The sequence below is a fragment of the Anthonomus grandis genome, chromosome 1 (genome assembly GCF_022605725.1).
Source record: "Anthonomus grandis grandis chromosome 1, icAntGran1.3, whole genome shotgun sequence".
In the NCBI taxonomy this organism is placed as follows: domain Eukaryota; kingdom Metazoa; phylum Arthropoda; class Insecta; order Coleoptera; family Curculionidae; genus Anthonomus; species Anthonomus grandis.
In genome coordinates this window covers 19098642-19121987 of record NC_065546.1, presented here as the reverse complement: position 1 = coordinate 19121987, position 23346 = coordinate 19098642, and the positions used below count along the sequence as shown (strand labels likewise).

General features: G+C 31.9%; 2 protein-coding genes across 3 annotated transcripts in view; one reads left to right on the top strand and one right to left on the bottom strand.

Annotated features, from left to right (window-relative positions):
• The window catches only part of LOC126739447 (heterogeneous nuclear ribonucleoprotein L), an 840569-nt gene extending 818404 nt beyond the window's left edge, over window positions 1-22165 (bottom strand). For both annotated transcript variants that reach the window (XM_050445127.1, XM_050445137.1), the window contains exons 1-2: window positions 21732-22165; window positions 4318-4425 (exon numbers count right to left, since the gene is read on the bottom strand). In XM_050445127.1, coding sequence (XP_050301084.1) covers window positions 4318-4425; window positions 21732-21998 — 375 coding nt within the window. In that variant the 5' untranslated portion in view covers window positions 21999-22165. The remainder of the gene's footprint in view (window positions 1-4317; window positions 4426-21731) is intronic.
• Window positions 10134-11851, top strand: LOC126739540 (uncharacterized). Its single transcript, XM_050445287.1, has 2 exons — window positions 10134-10187; window positions 10397-11851. The coding sequence occupies exon 2, from the start codon at window positions 10780-10782 to the stop codon at window positions 11794-11796; it is 1017 nt and encodes a 338-aa protein (XP_050301244.1). The 5' UTR covers window positions 10134-10187; window positions 10397-10779; the 3' UTR covers window positions 11797-11851.
• Window positions 22166-23346: the final 1181 nt, after the last annotated feature.

Sequence of the window (23346 nt, the reverse complement as noted above, 5' to 3'; positions counted from 1 at the left end):
CAATTTAATCAATCTTCATTGAATTTTGTTTGTATACAGGGTGGACTTTAATCCCAAAAAAAATTTTTTTTAAGTTAATTTCAATTTTTTTATAGAATTATACAGAGTGGTGTACACAAGTACATAGTATAAAAGCTACTTGAAGTAATTTTTTTTCTTATGCAGTAGGGTGTCCCGATAATATTTAAAATTTATTGAAGACAGTACTCAGAAATTTAGGTGACAGCTATATATTTTTTTCTTTTGGTGCTACAGGGTGAAACAAATTAGTGGTTCCAAATAATTTTTTTTCTTTTCTTTTTGCTTTCCATGTATTTTTTTAAAATTTTATATACCAGATGTTTAAAGAAAAAAAGAAAAAAAACCGCTCTACAAAGTAGGCATTTGGCGGAAGTTGGATAACTCAGTGGCGCGAAACATTGCGGTTGTGCAACTCAGTCAATGGGTATTACCAGCATCTAACTTTGTATAGTTAGCTGGTGGTGGTAAAATTCCACTTAGTGCTATTTAACCAGTATGAGGTATGTTCTAGTGGAAGACACCCCAGATGCGTCGCGGAACTGCTTAAGTAGCAGTCCAAAAGACGTCTGGGCGCAAGACCGAAGATTGAGGAACTTCGCTCGTTACTTTATGGGTTTAGCCGCTATGACCAGATGATTTTGACCAAATGAATAAAAGTTAGGATTCTCCAGATCCCGTCTAAAGCGTAATTAATCCTGTAACAGGTTGTTGGGTGGGGTCAGAAATAAAACAGAAACCTGTTTATTTAAATGTCGACGTTTCGACTTAATTAAGTCATCTTCAGGACACTGAAATGGAAAATGTTTTTCTTTGTTTTTGTGTTTAGCATTGTGGTTAGGGAACACGAAAGAAGCGTAAAACCAACAAACTACGGAGCATCTGGGAAGACTCCTCTAGCAGAACACTCCTTCAATCAACAACACCAATTTGATTTTAACAGCACAGATCATTCATTGGCAGAGAATCAAATTACGAAAAAAGAATTTTACTAGAAATCGTTAATATAAACAAGTACAAAGAAAGTATTAACAAAAAACAAGACTCCGATGATCTGAGTGCAAATTACTATCATTTAATTAATTTATTACGAAAAAGATCAAACTAAAACACAAAATTTTATTTTTGTTAAAGAGTGTATGTCCCAAATTTAGATATCACAGTGTATTAACAAATTAAGTTTCTGGTTTTGAACGTATAGGTACATACATCTTCCTTATCTACTAATCCTTAGCTTATCAACATAACATCGAATCATAAAAATTAAAAAAATAAACGCTCGGAAGAATAAAAACATTTGTTTCCTGGCTTATTGTTGATTGTAGTTTGCCCACAATAACACCCACAATTTAACTTATGTTAAAAAGAATTCTACGCTCCTATTAAAATGTATTTTAATTATAACTAAAGAAACCTAGACTTAAGGAAATCCGAAATTGGAGATACTACAGACCAAAATATGAGTTTTATGCCAAAATTTGAAATGTTACGTTGATATTCTGTAACTCGCAGAGTATCAACTTTTGAATTAAGATATGTTTGGGTCAATTTACATATTTTATATCCTAATCATAATCCTTAAATATAAGCCAAGATATAGAAAACAGAAGTAACTCCAGGTCCAAGAAGACTAATCCGACACTGCAAATGTTGTGAGGATATCTATTCATTGCACAGCTTCCACCGATGTTACACAACATTTGCCATTTATCGGTCAAAAATTACGGATATTAAAACTGAAACAACAAAATTTATCGTCAATAGAAATGACCTTTACTACCGCAATTAAAACTATCTCTAAATAGTCACCAAATGACGGTTTAGTGCAAATGAAAGTCTGTGCATCTTATATTCTTAGTAAGGATTGTGCATTTAAAAAGCATCAGCTTCCCAGAAAATCAAAAGATGTTCGTTATTGAAACCATTAGGAACCAAAACAGTCTAGTAAGTTTAAATAAAAATATTACTACAAATTCTTACAGGCATTTTTACCTCTCTTCCAAATTAAAATAAAACAATCTGGATGTAGATTCTGTGCGAAGAGAATACCATTAGTAATGGCTCCCTGGTGGCACCATATTAAACGCTTTTTAAAACCCTTAAATCTCTTAGCACTTTAAAACCCTTAAATCTCTTAAATACCTTAAATATCTTAGTGTGATAAGCATCATATAGTGTTTTAAGGGTATTGTCATATATTGTTCCATAATTGGTCATTTTATTCGTAAAACATTTTGTCTTACACGTTTTATTTTTTCCTTTCTCTTTCTTTCCATTATTTTTTACTTCTAAAGAATCTGTCTCAGAATAAAAAGGACTAATTCACCACAGCTTTTGTTCTCACCAGTTTAGAACTCTGTTAATTGCTCAACCGCTTTATTTTAGTTTTCTTTGTTCTCTTTGTTTTTTTTTTCGTTTTCTTATACTGGCTTCCTAACTTCCTCAAACATTCCTCAAAAATATATGGTTAAGTTAAAGAATACATTTATTAAATTAATTAAACATACACACCGAAGAAATGAATATCTTAGAATACCTACAGAAAACTAGAAAAGTGCATGTATCTATAACAAAATATAATAATCAGGATAGGATGTGTAAAACCAGTTGGAAATATACAATGGGTTCTTCGAAATCAGAAATGATAGCAAAAAACACATTTTTATGATGAAAATGTATAAGAATATATTGATATAAACCGAATATTTAATTTAATAAAACATAGTAAGATGCCTTCGGGTGATTAGCTTGAGGTATTTCGTCAAACACTTAAATATACACATATGGAGATATTTTAAAATGTAATATGTGTAATGTAATGTTCTAACAACCACCATCCAACCATTTTCAATTTCATAAACCTAGAGTGGACACTTGAGTAGAACTTTAAGAATCAGACATTTTAATTTAAACATAAAGACGGAATATTTTGATTACTTTTTCGCACTCAATTTAGCAAAAACACAAGATAGATGAGATTTATATTTTAAGTTGTAATGGCACAAAGTATGAAAAACTCATTAAGATTATGAAACGCATTCAAAACTTAACATTTTTGTACTATTTTTAATAAACCTATTAAAAATACAATTTTATAATATTATTTTTAATGTTAGATGAATGTAGTCTGCATTATTAAAAATCTTAATATAAACGTGAAATATTTTAAAATCTTTAAAAATAAAATTTACTATTAAAATTTTCAAGATATACAACGGATAAACGCGGAGAAATAGCTCCTAAGAGTTATAGCATGTCAAGATGTTTCAGCAGCGATATTTTCCTCCATTAGAAGCGCTTAGTTAAAACATAATTTTTCGGAATTTGTTTCCGCTGTTTTGAGCGAAAATTTATTTCCTACTTAGAAATAATTTGTTTTATATCTGCTTCATTTTCAACCCAATTATATTTTATGATCCGGCTTTTAACGCAGCAAGACAAAATTAAATGTTAAACGCCTAGATTTATCGATTTTACAGTGTATACATTACAAACCATCCAATAATCTCTCCTTTCTAAGCACCATTATCCCTCTTATATCAACTGTTTTAGTGGTATCCCTATATGTATAAATTATTGTTTAGGACATGTTAATTCGTGGATTCGAAAGAAAATGTATTTTATTAACAATAAGATAGTCAGATTTATCAATGGCATGACAAATGAAATTACACCACAATATCCAAATGAAGAGCAGCAGTAAAATGCCAAAAATTAAAAAAAACGTTTTTTCACCCTAATTTCAAAATTCAGTTGCAGTACTAGCAGTCAAGTAATTCAAATGAGGATACCCACTCGATGAGGTACGGTCGTTTTAGACGTTTTTGCTATCAAATTCAACTTTCTCTATCAGCTCTTCTATTTCGTATTCCATCAGTTCAAAATTGTTGTTATCTTAGTATGTTATCTTTCATCAAGTTTTTCTTTCCTATATATCCTCAATACCCTATCAACGTAGTAAACTAGATCCATTTGCCTTTCTATGGTTGGGTTGCAAAAATTTTTGGATGGAGTCTCAAACAACGAATTACGACAGTGATATTATAGTTCACTCAAAGATATACCGTTGATCTACACACATTGTAAAATATACACATTGTGAAAAGTGTATAAAAACCTGAAGCTCAGCATTACCGTTAGCGATACCAAGCGATAATAATTCTAACTGAATCCATTACTAAGATATTAGGAAATTCCTTGAAGACCCTAGCAAAGAACACTTAAACTGTTTTTTTTCTAATTTCAGTTTTTTAGTTCTGTGCACTCTGTCCCACCACTAACACATTTAAAAATACTTACCACTGTTATAGGATACATGGGGTTGATGATAGTAAACAGCAACACATGGTTTGGCTTTGTTTCATCAGGCCTTTTTCTACGTGGTTCATCTGTGGATGTATTGAAGGTCTGAAATGAAATGTGAAATGATTAATTTGCATTTATTAACTAATTTTTTAAATAAAAATATTCGAAGTGGATATCCAGCAATGGTTGTATAAAATTTCTCTTCAAAATAAATATATGTACAGGGTGGTGCGATTTCGACTGTTTTAACAGAAAACTCGTATTTTCCAAACAGATAGGAAAAAATTGACTTATATGTCATGAGCTCAAATTTTGTAAAAAAAAATGTTAAGTTATCAAAATTTTACTATGTCAAACTGTTTAATGTAATATTTTTCGACGTATTATAAAAAAAATAAAGCAATTAATAATTTCTAGGCATATTTACAGAGTTTAATAATAATTATAAACTAATATTACAAACTAGAACCATTTTTTTCAAAGTAGGTGTTCAAACTGAACATCTCCTTCTCGAATACATAATAAACACCTTTTTCTAACTGATTTACAAGCGTTTATAAGCTCAAGAGGTCTAATAGCACGAAAAGCTTGCCTAGTCGCTACTTGCAACTCGTCCCGTGTTTCAATAGCTCTTCCTTTGAAAACTAAATCCTTTAATCTCCCCCATAAAAAAAATCTAACGGCGTTAGGTCACAAGATCTAGCAGGCCACAATATAGGTCCCCTAGTACCAATCCAATGATCCCGAAATTCCTGATTTAAAAAATCAGTCGTAATTCGTGCGTTGTGCGAAGGACAATCGTCTTGCTGATAATACGTGTTTCGAACTCGCTAATGGTGCTCATGACATCTAAGTTAATTTTTTTCTATCTGTTCGAAAAATATGAGTTTTCTGTTAAAACAGTCGAAATCGCACCACCCGGTATATATATATATATTTACAATTTCAGAGTATTTTAATCATGCTTATATCACCAGATACAGATTTTTCTTTGTCCGGCTTTTAGTGGTGAAATTAGTAGTCAAATAAGAGAAACGCATAAAACATTAAACCATCACAAAATTTTTTGGATATTATTGTTTTGTTTACTACCAAAATGGTATATTCTAGCGAAACCTTACTATAATTCGCCACATACGGTATTCTCAACATTAAAGTCTGGTTTAGCGGAAACCAGTCTTGTTAAGTAATTGAAATGAAAGCAGCAGTGCAAATCTGTAGTATAAAAATCAGGTTGTCGCGGTGATATTTAGCCTCGGGGTGCAGCTTGTAACGCGAGAAAGTACCGGCGATCGAATTACCTTGGATAATGGTACCTCAATAAGAACACCGCATGGTCGTTAATGATTCAAGGACTTAAAAATAGTTCGAAGTTTGTATTTTAGGGTCATCACAAGGTCTTAGTTACGTACAGTTTTAATTAAGCAATTGTAGAAAATAATTATAAAGTAGTCTTATTTTAGATCCCAATTGAGTTTCTTACTATCTATGATTGACAAAAGATAATTTTCACGAATGGAAGAAAGATTAGAGCCAATTTTATTCAAGTAGTCATGATTTAATTATTTGGATTCAGTGATTCAATCAACGTTATGTAAGCAAGATACTTTATTCGAATTTAATCTAGGTATTCAAGTATTATGACTTTCAGTTTAAAGCGGTTACACTTTGATTAACAAAATAAGTATATTATCGTCAAGTGATGCTTTGCTCCAACTATACAGAAATTTACTTTCAAGAAAAAAAACTCTAAATGTTAAAACGTATTACATTTGACAAGCTGCTTCCTTTAATTTCTTTTTTGAGTTTCATTTGCTCTTTAGTTACTAATCAGCAGCTTCCCTTTGACATGCCAAATGGCATAAAATTGACTATCCAACCGTATCAAAAAAACGTAAAATTGTCGACGAGACTTAAAATATGTTAGTAGCGAAGAGTTTATCAAATAATTTATTTTATTAAATGTTCAAAAGGTGCCCTGTTATTGGCGAGACAATGATAAATCCTATTTTAAAATTTCTTGCTAACTGTCAAGTTGACTCAGCCCATCCATTTGCTTGATGGACACCATTTATTGAGCGCTTCTACCAAAATGCTATAGATTTGTAGTAAAATATAAAAATAGATTTAGGAAAATTCGATAGGTTATATAACGTTTTTCAAAGAGTTGTTAGCCAGTTAAATTTTCTAGAAAAAGTGGCTCAATAATTTCGTTTCCATAAAACCTGCTTAAAGATTGAATCTTTACCAGAAATTGAGTATGACTTTATTTATTATAGTTTATTGATTGTGTATTGTATACAATTATACAGCAATTCATTTAAGGAGAAAGTTGATTAATTAGTAAAGCAGATTTGGTTAACTAATAATCATGTAATTTTAATTTGCTTAGTTATTTTCAAAATACTCAACACTTGATTCACTGCGAACTCTCCTAGTAATAATTTAATAAACTTCATCGAGAAACACGGATACTGGAGTACTATTCAGGTGAGAATATTTCCTAAAACAACTGAATAAAACAACTCACAAAAAAGATAGTCGTTTTTGTAATTAGTAGAGTGTGAAGTAAATTTTTGATACAAATATAACCCAAGAAACTTTATTGTGCACTGGACTTGCATCTTCTGCATGTAATCATAAAGCTTCAGAAAGAGCAACTGTTATAAATCAAGTTCAATAATATCCTTTAGTGAACTCTTGTGATGATCCATGCGGTACAAACGGATTTCTTGAACAGTTATAACAACCATTTGTTATAAATTAGTAAATTGGAATAGAATATTGGATTTATTCATATTTTAATTCAGTTAAATTGAGTTTGAGTTCAAGTTTTGCTTACTTGTCATGTTACTATAGCGACATGACAGGTTATTGTCTTACTGTTTCTTACACCCTTTTTTACTAGGGGTCGTCGAGACAAAGAACATTTCACGAATTCAAACTACTTTAGGATCTAGGAAATGTATTATTTCGATTTATTTTTAGTTTTGTGTTCCATTTTTTAATAGATTTAGAAGCATAGCACAGGTCTAGAAGCATCCGCTTCCGTCTGTCATTTTTTGCATGATTTCCTCTGTCAGTCTTAAAACAATTATTGTTATAAATACAGCATATTTTATGAAGAAGAAAAACCGGCATATTATTTGACTCTCCTCATACAATCCAAAAATGTAATAATAAATCATTTTCAAATAAATCCATTTGAAAAATACAACATTTATTGCGTAAGTCTATTGCTTTTCATGCAATTTTTGTTAATTACGATTTTAAAATTCTCCAAGCCAAAAAAAACACTTGGATTGGCTATCTTAGAATTTCTTTAAAAAATACAGGGTCACAATATATGCCGTTTTTCCTCTTAAATGAAAAACCTTTTATATTAATCCTGTTATACAGGGTGTTAAAAAATTCGATGCAAATATTTTAAGAGCGTATTGTTGGAGTTAAAATAAGACTTTTTTTCCTATAAACATGTGTCCTAAAATTCATCCCTTCAGAACTACAAACATAAAATATGGGCTATCATAAGAGTAAGCTCCCCTGATTCCTTTCCTAAAATTGGGTTTACACTGTTTTTGAGACTGAAAATATCAAGAGGACCCAAAACAAATAGAACTTGCAAATTTCTAAAAAATTTGACGTATAACTGTAGTTAGTGTTTCAAATAATCGATTTTCTTCAAGCAATTTGCGTGGGCTGTAGTTCTGAGGGGATCCATTTAGGACACATATTTATAGGAAAAAGAAATCTTATTTTCCAATCTTTTCCAATTCCAGAAATCTTATACTCCAACAATATGCTCTTAAAATATTTGCACCGTATTTTGTAACACCCTGTACAGGTCAAGGCCAAGAAAAGTTCTTGTATCCTTGATTAAATCGAAACACTCTTAACGAAAGCCAATAAGCATCATCCGCGCAGTGCCGTAGAACAAACATGCTACGTCGACATACGGGAGGAAGAGGACTGGCCGATATAGAGAAGCACCTGACTCAGCCAATTAGTAACTTGCGCTCCTTTTTTCCTAAGAAAGGCTGAAACATCACATATTCCTCCTGCCGTATGTGAAGCAGACGACATTACAATCAACACCGCTTAAACTACAGGAGCTTGAGTTGCCCATACGCCATAGCACCGAGTAAGAAAAAATGCAAGCTTGGAGGGGAAAACCACTACATGGAAGGCATGTTCACGAGGTTTAACAAGAGAATGTAGACATAGCGGCGTCGAACTACTGGTTGACTTCGGGACAGCTCTTCCCCGAAACTGAAAGGTTTCTTGTGGCTAATCAAAATCATGTAATATCGACAAGAAATTATTTAAAGTTTGCAGTAGGTGACCCGACGGTACAAAGTGACAGATGTAGGTATACATGTGCGACACCGGAATCCATTCAGCATGTCACCGATGGATGTCCAACATTTATACCAACGGACACGAATCTAGTTGCAAAAATACTGCATCATAAGCTCGCGGAAAAGCGAAACCTCTTATCAGCAGCAAGGTACCATAATTATTATGACTATAAGCCGCAACCAGTTCTTGAAAATGGGCCACACAAATTGTATTGGGATCGCATTGTACTTACATACCAACAAGTAATAGGCCTGACCTAATCCTAATCAATAAAATTTCTAGGAAGACAACCCTTATTGATGTAGCTATTCCTAATAATAACAACCTAAGAGCGAAACATAATGAAAAGATTGTTAAGTACAGGGATCTAGATACAAAGACAATGGGAAATAAGAGAAGTGCAGACAGTTCCAATTACTGTGTCAACAACGACTAATACCAAAGAGCCTGATTGAAAACACGAAACTGCTCAACCTAAAGGAAAGCATCTATAAGCTGATGCAGAAGTCGACGCTATTATCCACATCTCGAATCGTCAGAAAGTTCATTGGAAACGCAGACAACATCAACTAGTTTAAAAAACATATCTTATACTTTTACTCTAAGTTTATTATTTGTTAATAAAGGTAAAAAACAGAGTCCGATAGCATAGAAAGGACTCCATCAGAGCTTCATCCTTCTGATATCTGATATGATATCATCGATCCCCCCTTCCTCAGGGGGGAGGGGGAAGGTGGAACCAAATTCAAGACTTTCTATTCGTTCGTTCTTGTACAGGTTAGGCGCATTATAAAAACACATTTAAAAATTTCTTTATTATGCTTTAGAATATCAACAAAATATTCTGTCTAATGTTTACTGTATGATCGGATGTTTTTAATTTTATTTTATAAAAATGATATATAGAAGAACGGTTTTTTAAGATTTTGTAGTAAAATATAATGGAATGTAATTCTCTAATAAGTCTTTCCATATTAACTATTTCCATAATTCCATATATAGGTTATCGAGTAAAAATGACTTAAGGTGTAGTTGTAGTTTTCAGATTGTTAGACCTTCGCACACGTATTTTCCTTCGTTGTAGGTTTTCAATTTTAACAATTACCATATTTGAACCTCTATACTTGACTTTTAATTTTAGTTCTTTCACTATATAGAACCTTAATTTGAAAAACCCACTAATTCGATTACGTAGGAATTTGCCAGTTTACCTCAAGGTGAACCCTAAACTGCCTTATAGCCTATCGGAGGAGGCTGTACCTGTTTTGGACTGTAAGGTACCTGCAGGTAATAAGGCCTGTCGGGTAATAAGGCCTATATTCAAAAAAACCGCTTGAAATTAATCGCAAATCGATTGCGTTGGGTCCGCGTCTCCTATTGGTCCATTTACAAACGACATTCGAACGGACTACCCGCGTTCCTCGCTTTCGGGTGTCAATAAGTTCCAACAACTTGTGTCGACGGGTCGCCGCGTGTGATATTATAAGGATACAACGAACAAAAACGTAAGTATTTTTAGTATTTATAATTCACATTAGTATTATAATTTCAATAGTTTATTAGATTAAATTTAGCCGACATAATTTAAATAAATTTACATAATGTTTCGTCATAGTCATGTATTTCGTCATGTAGGCCTTATTATCCTCATGACAAATTAATGTTTTTATTAACATATTATTAAACTTCTAAGCTATTGTAGTTTAATTTTCAGTGATTTTTAACATCATGCCTCCTAAAAGGGCACCTTGGTGCGAGGAGGATTTAATATCAGCAGTTCGATCTGTTCAACGCGGTACTCTAAGTACATATGGGGCTGCGGCAAGGTTTAATATTCCCAGAAGAACTGGCTAAAGGCTTTTATGAAGAGAAATCCGGTAATTTCTAAAAGAAAAGCACAGTTTATGAATCCAGCTAATTAATCACCCTGAAAGACTTTATAATATAGATGAAAAAGGATGCCGCTTGACTATTCACCACCAGCCAACCGTTTTAGCTAAGAAAGGGGTAAAACGTGTTCACTTTCAATCGTCAGAACATGCAGAGAGTGTGACAATTGCAGGATGTGTCAATGCCCTTGGAATACCAATACCTCCTATGATTATTTTTAAAGGAAAGAGGCTAAAGCCAGAATTACATGATAATTTGCCACCAGGAACTCTAGTGGAAAAATCAAGTAAAGGCTACATGACTAACGAACTTTTTAAAGAATTCCTCAAGCACTTAGCCCGATACAAAAGTCCAGGAAGGTGCCTCTTAGTTTTTGATAGTGCAGCTTGTCATCTTAATTTGTCAATTGTTGATGTTGGAGACTCACTTGATATAGATCTCTACTGTTTGCCATCGAATACAACACATGAGCTTCAACCCCTCGACAAATCTGTATATCGTTCATTTGAGCATCATTGGGATAATGAGGTATTATTATTCTTGGATCAGAATCCTAACAAAAAGCTGACCAAATCACATTTTAACATCATACTTTCAAATGTTTGGTCTAAATGCATGACACATAGTAACATTATAAACGGTTTTAAGGCTGGTCTGTTTCCATTAAATCCCGAGGCAATTCCAGAAACAGCATTTGCTCCTTCAATTCTCTCAGACGTACTGGCACCGGATGATACCCACAAAGAAAATAGGCGTCCACCTGAATCTCCTCAACCTGGTCCGCCTGGAATGGCATCCAACAAGTCTGGCAAATTTTCCTATTCCAATGTTTACTCTTCTGACTCGGATTCGACTGATGACCATATCCCTCTTGCTGAATTAAAGAGACGAACAACAAAAGTCACTTCTTTTAATGAGCTTTTGCCCACACCAATAAAAACTAATGAAAAACCTAAAAAAAATCGAAAAAAAGCTCTAAACTACAAAGGAACTCCAGTCACTAGAGATCTTTTTACCGAGGAGAACAAAAGTCGTGCCAAATTGAATAAAGATATCGAAAGCTCCAGGGAAAAGTTAAGTACCGAATGGTATTACCATGGATGTGAGGAAGACAGGCAGGCCGATATGAGGCAGTGCAGCAAATGTCTTAAATGGTACCATGAGGTAGGCATTGGCTTAACAGACAATGACATGGATGATTTTAAGTGTCCCGATGGCTGCTAGACTTCGCCCAATTAACAAGTTGTGCCATTTTTATGTATAGGTTTTATTAAACCTCCATCGGATAATAAGGCCGATTTGCGTTATTTTTCTTAATATTTATTTTTGGTTTTCTAGTTTTTTTAGAGATTATTTTTTTAAGTTTGTTAAAATTAATATAACCTTATAAGCACTTTGGTGTATTAAACTAAATATTAATATTACAGTCTTTCACTTTATTCAATTTTTTTCTTAGCTAGGCCTTATTCCCCTCAAGTACCTTACCTCTTTATTTTTTTTCTGTCGGGAAAGCTAAACAAAAAATCACACTTATTCAGCGTAAGAGAACGCTAAATATTCTGAAAACGGTCAAAAACGTTTGCTTAAGCTGAATATATGTTTTTTATTCTATTTGACTTTCCCGATAATTAATTAGAACATACAAGTTACGAAATTTAGTTTTTTTCTCTGTAATGATTATAACGGAAGAAATTCCGTAGGCGGTTTAATGCACCGTAATCTCCCCATTGTTTAAAGTTCCAAAAAAAAAATTGTTCAAAAATTGTCGTCTTGATCCGATATTGTTATCCGAAGATATCCTCCCAGTGCCAGTGTATAGTATTGCCTCGAGATTTTGGCATTATTAATATTATATCTCGGTACCAAAGAATTGCTATAAGTGGGAAAGGGGAAATGAGCGCACCAGGTTGACGAAGTCGGGTTGAAAAACGCTCTAAATTCAAAATATATCAAATTTTTCTAATAAACTGCCAGTTTACGGATATCCACTGATCTACTAATAATCAACATGAAGTTGTCATTGCGCAGTAATTAAACTTAGTTTTATTCGAGACGTATTGAATCATTTTACGAGTATATTTTAAGCATTTTGTTTTTACTATTTTCTAAGCAGTTATGAATCATTTAACTGGACACTCTACTAAGGTCTCTTGTTTTTTCGTACTAAATTAGCTTCCCACTGAAAGTCTTTTTAACGCATTTTCGATCCGAGAAAGTACAGATTAAGAATAAATTACTCGCTTTAACTCGAACTTAAAGATACAAAACTAATTTCTTATTCATCCTCCGCCTTTCTCTAAATCCACCTTCCTTCTTGTTTTTGCCGCCCTCGGAACTAGAGCAAAAGTCAATCGTCTGTTTATTTTCAGCATTATTTACTACCAGCTTTAATTAAATAGAATTCAAAAAAAAATCAAGCGGAATTTAAACTAGGTCATTTCCTTTATTAAATGAATAATAATTACCTACCTATAGATTAGAATTTGTTCTTGTTAATGGTTTATCAATGTGTAGTAATCACAGACAACACCTGATATGACATCAAAATAAACCATTGAGCAAAATATCATAAAGCTAAGTAATCTTACTATAAATCATTAAATATCAACGTTAGCATATGTTTTTTTGTTAAACTTTAACCTAGTCCTACTAAATATTAGTTTATAAAGCGTAAAAAAATTAAAAATTAAAATGCATTCAGTGGAAGCCTGGTATCCCTTTAAGGCCTCAGTTAAGCACAATTTATAGTAGCAATCAAGAGATTCTATAAATCATAGTTGGTCTTAGAAAACCTTCCTACCGGTAAAAGGTCATCGACCTTATGTATATCGGGCAAGCAAGGCTGACCAGATGCAGGTTGATCTCCGATCGCCTTTTTTTTTCTCAGTTCTTGTTCGGTTCGATTGTTCTTGTGGTGAGATGGAAACGAATTAATTGGTTACAGTTTATGACGTAAAGTTATAAATCTCTTTAGATCCTATGATTAGGGGTATTAGATTTGATCTATTGATGGATAATTTGACAAGTTTATATTTTAGGGTTGTAATTCTTCTACTTGTTAAAAGGTTATTTAAGAAAAAGTTTCAATTTTATAATTATTCAATTAACTTGATTTTGCAATATTGTAAGATACTTTTGATAAGCCTAATTGATTATGTCTATTTTGGCATAATGGTTATATTACAACTTCGTTTTGAGTTCTCATCAGATATCCTCTGGGATGTCTTTAACAGTTTAATTAGAAACGCATTTAACTTTATAATTTCTAATTTTTTGGATAGATGTTTTATCAGATTCTCTTGTTTTCTTTTTGTTCTCCTTTGGTTGAATTATTACCAAATCACTGCCCTTATACTGGCCAAAACCTTCATAATTGTGTGTCAAAAATTACTCATCATACTGAGCTTATAAATAGTATTTTATTCTCAATTAACAATTTATTTTATTCTTCAATTAAAGATACTCTTGTCATCAAACAAGATAACATTTAAAAACTAATTTGTTTGAGAGCCTCTATTTATATTTTCCAAAAAGGAGTAGAGCAAGGGTCTTTTTGAAATGATTTTAAACTAAAGTGCTGCTTAGGAACAGCACTTTACAAATTTTAAAACCTTTAGCCGTCAGAAAATTATATAATTGCAGTTAAACTGGAAGATATCGGAGAAAAAGAAATAATAAAAAGATGGGTATCTATATAGCTTCTTTTGATTAAGTTTATTAACACTTTTTGAGAAAAACTTAGACTTACTTTAATTAAAAATAAATACCACGTTTTAATAATTGAGATGAGAAATGCTCTCTTTTTAACTTAATTTAAACTAAAAGTCTACATTTTTGCTGCCAAACAATGATTTTAGGTGTAAAATTATTAAATGCTTTTTTAATTGGTCGAATTTTCTGAAAAATTGTATTATTACTGTTAAAATAAATAAAATTGATTTCTTGTTTTTTACCATCATAGATATATTTCTGTTTATATTAAACAAGCTAAGACTCTTTGTAAGAAATTATAGAATGAAAAAGCCAACAGATTAATAATACTATGAGAACAGTTGTAATAAAACAAAAATTCCACGATTTTTATTTTTAAAATAAAATATGACTACCTAAACACTTGAAGAAACAAAACTGATTCAATTAATGATAGGTTAATTAATCAAAATGAGCTGAGAATATGCATCAAGTGGCCCATATATGACCCACAATCATTCTTAAAAATCTATGAAGCCTTTCAAAGAATGACATTATATTTTTTTAAATCAGATTATCATATAAAATCAAGAACACAGCAGAAAAGATACAATAAAAATTTAAAACATTACTAAAAAAATTCCAGTGAATGTACTAAATTAATTAGATATATCTGAATCAAAATGCAATCTTAAATGGTATAATGAATTTAATGAAGTTTATCTTAAAGTATTCTGGAAAAATTGATCTAAATCTTTTTATAATTAATATTTTTTTAAAAATTGTCACATTGCTGATTATAAATAAATTGATGAAAATAATAAATAAGATAAATGGGGAGAGGCCTGTGATACATCAAAACATTCTTTAATCGTAATGAAGAAGATGCAAAAAAAGAATGTCTTTGTTTTCATTCTTTTAGTTAGCTTTGCACACTATTAGAGAAGTCTCCCAAAAAGCTATTCTTTTATGTATTGGTAACAATATAATCTTTTTTTCTTTAAAATCATAATAGTACAGAGCATATTTTAACCAAAAAAGTATGGAAAAAATAGGTTATTGCTAATGCTGAAAATAATTTTTATAAAATGAAGAGGGAACAAAAACAAGCAGATTATCTCATCCATATCTGCAACCCCTGGGACAGGGTGACATACATCCTGAAAATCTTAAATAGAAAGGAAGGTCGAATGATACATCATCATCTTGAAGCTCTTGAAAAATGGTTTCCAATGTTTCCATAGAAATCCAAATTTCAGAAAATTCTTCTCGGCTTATCACGGAAAATAATAAATAAAAACACTATTCTGAAATTTTTATTATTATTATTTAAGACAGTAATAAAGCCTATTTTCAAATTATTCATATACATTTACAAATGTTTCTCTGGATAATGGCATTCCTGAACTATTCTATGTTAGAGTTGCCCTAGCGACTCTGTATATGTTAAAAACCACAGATTTTAGGTGACCCCACAAAAAGGAGAGGTCAAGAGGTGTCTGGGGATCTAGGTGACCATTCAATAGAAATTCTTCTTCCAATCCACTGGTTAAGATAATGATCATCCAACCATTGCATAATGGAAACTACATAATGAGGAGGTGGTTGATCCTGTAGGAATTGCAGTAAATGTCACAAATTAACAGTTTGAAAGACCTCTGTAGCATTTCAGCATACATTTGCTATTTAAGTTGTCTAGTATAAATATTGGGCTGATATATATCATAAGAGCATCTTCCATTATACCAGCCGACACATTAATTTTCTGGGGGTATGCCATTCTCTCAATATATGTGGCTCCTCGCCGTTACAGTAATGACAGTTTTGCTTATTAACATGCCCATTCAAATAAAAGGTACACTTATCACTGAAGCAAATATTTTTAACTAGTCCAAAGTTCTAGCACAGTTCTGTCATTATTTCATAAAACTACACTCTTCTGTATGAGTCGTCATCACCTGGTTCTTGCCGCACTTTCCGTTTATATAGGGATAAAACTTATGAAAGTTCAGTACCTTTCTTCTTGATTTATCTGATAGTCCAGATGCTGCTTGACAAGTTGATAAAGTTGAATTCATTGCAAACTGACCCAGAATTTTAATTTGTGCTGTTTCATCAACTAATTTTGATTGATTTCTCTTTTTATTTGTGACATAACCAGTTTCCTCAAACTTGGCTATTAGTTAGCGAACATAATCTGGGCTTTAATTTGGACCTGGATGGCTTTCATTAAAACATTGACCTAAGCTCAAAAAAGATTTATCCTGGGAACAATAAATGAAAATAATGTCTACACGTTCAACTATGCTGTACACCATTGTTAAAGATAAGTGCTGCTTTTTATTTAGAGTGAACTGAAAGTCAACTGTCCTTAGAATAAAAATACTAGTACAAGTTACTTTTAAAGTAAATTCTGTGATAATAAAATACGAGTATTTATAAACAACGCTTTTTTTATAGCAAATAAGCTAATACAAAATACCTACAGGATTGAAATGTTTTGAATTCTTAAGAGACATGCCAGTATATTGTAGCCATCATTTTGAACATTTAATTAAAAATAATTAAAAAATTCAAAAATGTGTTTTTATTTATTGTTTTCCTTCATAACAGAGAACAATTTTCTGAAATATGGTTTTCTATGGGATCATTGGAAAGCATTTTTCTAGAGCTCAAAATTATATCACTTGACTCCCTTTTCTATTTAGAATTTTAGGTTGTATATCACCCTCTCTAAGGGGTTGCAGATAACACTGATATAATACGCTTGTTTTTGTTCCTCCTTCGTTTTATAAAAACTTTTTTTAGTGTCTTTTGATTTAGTTTTTCTTTCGTAATAATATGACCATTTCAAATTTTCAAAACACTCTTTAGGTATAAGCTACATGAGATTCAAAATTTAAGTTAATGTTTTTATATGTTCTGACAGGATATACATATGATACCTAAGGAATTTCTATTAACACCATAATTGTATTCAGTTGTGACAATTGGTTTATCATTTCTAGAAGAGAGAGGCTATACAAAAGTGGGTGCTGATTTTGATTCTATTATAAAGGCCTCACTACCAGCCAGACTGGAAAAGTGATTTTCTTTGACAGCTGGTCTGACTTTACAGTAATAAAAAAAAAACTATACACACTGCAGATTCTATGTAAAAAATTGTACAGCTTCATAGCTGTCAAAAGTTGTATAATCCATCAGTGCAATGATTTTAAATTTATTTACTACCATAAAGTTCAAAATAGACAACAATACTGACAGAGCATTATACACTATAAATTTAATGACATAAAATGCAGAAGTTTTCCAAATGGAGTGGTAGTTTGTTGTCACAGTGTGTGCAATATTTATTGAACTGATCTAATTATGGCACTGAAAGTATTGAAATATGGCAAGGTATAGAATATGATATATATTTTCTGTCTAGTCCAGTTTGGTCATCACATTATAACATATACATTGAATTATTGAACAAAATTCAAAGAAAATTCCTTGGACTTATAAACTTGGCTGTTGCTTATAAACTTGGCTTATCTATAGAAGACATTGATTACAATTATATGGAAAATTTGTTAAATCTAAATTCTTTGAAAGATCGTCGTGTATACTTATTCTGTCCACTTTACATAAAAGTGTTATTAATGTATTTAATTGTTCTGAATCCTCAAACACTCCCTTGTTATCCAAAACTGTTCTGAGTTAAAAACCATAGACCAAATCATGGCATGGAATAGTACATTAACTAGACTATGTAGACTAACCAATAACCACTGTAAAGATATTGACTTTTTTTGTAGCTACACCTTTCAGAATTTTTCATAACTCACTTGATCAAATGCCCCAGCACTAGAGCTTAAATATTTTTTTTATATGTATAAAATTGACTTTACCCGAATTGGGAAACCATTAATAAAACTATTTAGCAGAACAACTTACAATTTTTAAACATCAATATAGAGAAGCATTAAAAAAAGCAAAAGTCCAAGCAAATTTTATTTCTTAAGCTGACAATGAAGTAAAAGCAGCAAGGCAGGTTGTTAATGAACATCAAGGGTCTGGGGACAAAAGTGAGATCCCCACTGATCTCACTCCATCAGATTGTAATAATTTCTTTATAGGTATTGCAAAAAACATTCTGAATGAGATCCCTTTAACCGACAATGAGCCAGATTTTTTTCTTGGCAGGCCAGGTTTAGAGGAGAGCAGTTTTTCATTTAAAGAGGTTACTTCTATTCAGGTTCCAGATGCTTTAATATCCTTAAAAAATTAACATTCTAAAGATATTTATGATATAAATGTGCCCCTCTTAAAACAAATAAGAGAATATCTTATTTATCCATTGACCAAACTTTTCAACTTATGTATCAAGGAGGGGATTTAGCCAAAATGTTTTAAACTTCACAATAAGTAGTCAATCCATAAAAAAGAAGACAAAAAAGGAAAGAAAAAATAACTAAAGACCAACTTTATAACCATTTTGAAAAACAAAATACATATTGTAAAAAATTTTCAATATGGTTTTCGAAAAGACAAGTCTACCACAGGGGCAATATTGGAGTTCCTGGAGTATGTAGTTAAGGGCTTTGAGGAAGATCTTCATGTTCTAGCAGCATTTTTTGACCTTTTGAACGCCTTTGACCGCATATCCCACAAGATCCTTCTTCAAAAATTGAAACATTATGATTTATGTGCCACCAGCCTTGCTCTTCAATTCAATTCAACATATTATGGTAATTAACCAATTTACAAAATAAATATAGGTATAAAAAATATTCAATAAAATAAGATTTTATATCGTAATACAGCACTTAAATTATTATTACTATCATTAAATATCTAGCATAAAAAACAGATAGCAGGTAACATCAATAAAATTAAATAAAATATAAGGACACAAATACCAACTTATAACATATCTTGTAGGATGCAGTCAGAAAACCTATGTAAATGGGGTTCTGTCAGAGGAGAATTTTATTGCTCATGGAGTACCTCAGGTACTACTCTTCATTATCTACACTAATGACATTGACCAATCAGTGGATGCAAAAGTGGTGTCCTTTGCCGACCCAAATGTTCTCTGCAAGAGTAACACTCTGGTCCAGTTATGTGAGATGATGGAGGGAGGGGCCAAAGGGCTGTTCCTGGTTTAATTCAAATAAATTGAAGCTAAATACTGCCAAGACTGAGGAAATTTTGTCCTTTTTAAGAAACACTGAAGACAAGAGTGTTAAATCTAATGGAGTGAGATTTCTGGGTCTGTACTTGGATCCTACCCTGATCTTCGACAGGCATATTGACTTTATTGCTAATAAAGTATCAGAAAGTATATATCTATTAAGAAATTTCAAAAATTCTGTAGATAAAAATTATTTACTGATGCTTTTTCATTCTTTAATACAGTCAACATGCAATTATGCTCTGTTAACATGGGGTCACGTTCCGCAAGCAGAGAGGGTTTTTGGACTGCAAAGGCGGGCTTTGCAAGTTGTCAAGGGACTTGGGTATAGTGAGGATGTACGGGATTTATTTAAGATAAATTTTTTTTTCTTTTGTCAAACTATTAATAAACTGTGAAATCATATAAAAAAGGATTTAAAGTATTTTCGAGTTAGGACGGATTTTTGATGATATTATATAGCTGAAGATTTGCAAGATAAGTATATTTTGTTTATATTTTTAATATAAATTTACTTTAATTACCTTGATAACGGTAGTAGATAACATAGATAGTAGATAATAAGTAGTAGATATGTCTTCTCATTGTTTTTGTTGTTTTTTAATTTTAATATTCATAACAAAGTTAGGTAGCATATTGAAAAGAAGAAACGAGCTCAGAGATTAATAGATTAAACTCAGCTCCTAGGTATATAAAAAATCTATTATACCTCAAGTAAATTATTGTATTTAAAACTTATTGAACTTAAATTAAATTAAGTATATCAAACGGTATCATTACAGATTTGAGTTCATATTTTTTTAAAATATATGAATAAGTCTATTTTCTTCATCTTTTCAATTTTTTGAGCTTGTGAGATAGTAATTTCTAAATTGATTTTTGCTATAAGTGACATAATACCCAATAAAATGAGTAACTCACCAGTCAATGTAATAAATTTTGGCTGGCATAGCTGTGAATATGAGGCAATAAAAACAAACAAATTTTCATAAAGATTATTGGCTGTTATTCCTAAATGGACAAAGCAAAAATACTTAAAGTTATTTTGTTGGCTGCAAATTCTGGTGCTTTTTAAGTTATTGTAATACATTATTTTGCTCTAAAACAATAAAGGGAGCCAATATTTGACCCTATTAAAAATTACATGGAATTCCCTAATATCCCTGCCTGGCAGTGCAATACCTTGTATATTAACATACACATTGATTTCTTGCACAAAATTGAAAAAAAATTCCTTAAACTTGTTGCCTTTAACATTTGCATATCTATAAAAGATCAATTACATTACAAATAATATTTTTACATTATACATTTTATAATTATACAAATTATATGGAAGATCTCTTAAATCTAAATGTATTTAATTATTCTGAACTGTTAGATATTGTCACTCTCATGTCCTTCAAAGACTCATTGATGATCCAAAATTCTTCTCAGTTAAATATCATAGAACAAATTATTGCATGAATAATCCATTCATTAGACTGTGTAGACTAGCAAATAATTACTGTAAATATATTGACTTTTTTTGTCAATTTTTCAGAATATTTTGCAATTCATTTTGTCAAATGCCTTATCATACTACTATAGCTTAAATATTTTATTTTCTGTCTATACCCTTTTCTTCTTTTTTATATCTACAAAAATTGTGTAAATGAAATTGGAAAACCATTAATAAAACTATTATTATTCTTCTCATTGGATGAATTATATTCTTCAACCACATTAGCACCATTAGGTATCTATTATTGATAAATATTTGTCAATCCCACTTGTCAAGAAATAGGGTAGTGTAATAATTAGTTTACAAATTTGGTAAAAATCTATTAAGTAGGTACTAAACTAAAATTAACAATTTACAAAACCTTTAGGATCACAAAGAATAAAATGTTTTTAAGAGGCATGAACTCAATAGTGGTGGGAATTTTGCAGGATCATCGGCAAGAGCAAAAAATTCTGAAAATGCCCTTAAAAGTATGGAAAAACTTTTACTGCTAAGTTTATTTGAATCAACATCATAACCAAAATACTAGAATGTAAATAAATAACAAATGAAATAAATCAATGGAAGCAGATAATGAAGCCAATATTTTTAAAATTCTCCCCATAAAAATATCGATTTGCCACCAACAAAAACATAAACAGATCCTTGTGACACTTGCTGGAGAAAGGGGAGCATCCCCAAGCAATGCAGGGCGGTCGTTACCACAGGAGAACACATAACCTAACAATTTTATCGGAGGGGGTATTTATTAAATTTTTGGTGTACTGGTAATTGAGGGGTACTTACCCTGTTATTTGCGGACTCGGCATCGGTCCGTTGTCTTTTCGCGTGGGGCCCATCTCCGTTGAACGCCATTTTGTAACAAAACAGTGAATCGGCGCGATTTCGATAAGTAGTGTCCGAAAACCGCTCGTCGACTTGCCGGTTCGAAGACGCGCGCAAAACTGTCGGGGGGCGACCGTCGATTTTTCTCGCAGGCGAAGCCCGATACGTGCCGTCGCTTCGATTCTGTCTCGCGACGTTCGCGGCCTCTCTCCAGTTTTTCGGGAACATTTGGGGGGCCCTCGGCAGCAGGAATCTCGCGACTATGACGCGCGTTTCGCGGTTTTATCGATTAAAGAGCGACGGAACGAAGGGCAGTTGAAAATAAGAAATTCAAATTGCGACAAGACGATAACACGCTCACGCTAAAATTTCGAACGAACTAAAAAAAAAACAATGACAATTTATAAATTGTTTATAGGTTGAGGTGGGGGAATTAAGGTTACTGGATCGTGTTCGTAAAGGGTAAATATTTGACGCCATCTATTGAGTGTTGGCGTAACATAACACATGTCTGAAGCTTGTATGGTGAAAATCGGGATCGTGTGTCGGCCATCTTGCTTGGCAAAATTGACAGAGAGCCTACAGACAGTTGTTGACATTGATGGATAGAACATCATTTTGTCACTCTCATACCATTTGAGTTTGTTTTTCATTTCAATGAATGCTGGAAGCGTGGGTTGAGTTTGCTATTTGCTGGGATGTTATTTTAAATTCATGACTTTTTTTCTAAAAAGTTATCTTTCAATATTGGGAGTAATGTTTTAATTGATTTGCAGCTAGCAATTCTCGATTTCTGGTAAGAAAATCTGATTTTATTTATTACTATTATGTTTTTGTATTGTCAATCTTCAGTCTTAATCAAAATCAGTTGATTTCAATGAAGAAGTTTCACTTTTCAAATATTTAATTTTTAACTTGATTATTATAAATACATATTACAATATGTCTCGCCTCTCATTTTCTTTTCCACAATTAAAAAATTGATAAAAATTTTCCTGTAAATATCCTTCATGGAAGAGTATGCGTATTTTAAATGGTTCTGATAAACATAGTAATAAAAGATTTTTTCAAGTTCCTTCAGCCCCCATTACAAGTAAAATAAAATGAAAATTTTATTGAGACTTTGAGCTATAAAATTTGTTCTGATCAGTTTTGTCCAACAAATGTTCATTACGCTGATACTGCTGGCTTTACACTACGATACATATTTATTTAAACATTTATGTTATCTTTTCTTTTCACATGAATCATTAAGTAAAGTCAAACACCAAAAGCTTTAAATATGAGTGAAAGTGATCAAGAGGATGCAGAGTGCAAGATCTGCAAAAGGGAAGTTAGAGGTGATGACCAGGGGCTTTTCTGCGAAGGTAAATGTCAACCGTGGTATCATGTCTCCTGCCTAGACATAAGCTCTCAACTGTATAAAAAAATCAAAGGCGATGTTGGCAAAATCCTATTATGGATGTGCGACTGCTGTAAAAAGGAACTTAAAGTGTTGATGACAAAGGCAAAATATGAGGACAGCACAAAGAAAATGTTTGGAATACTGGAAAATCTACAGGGTAAAATTGCACAT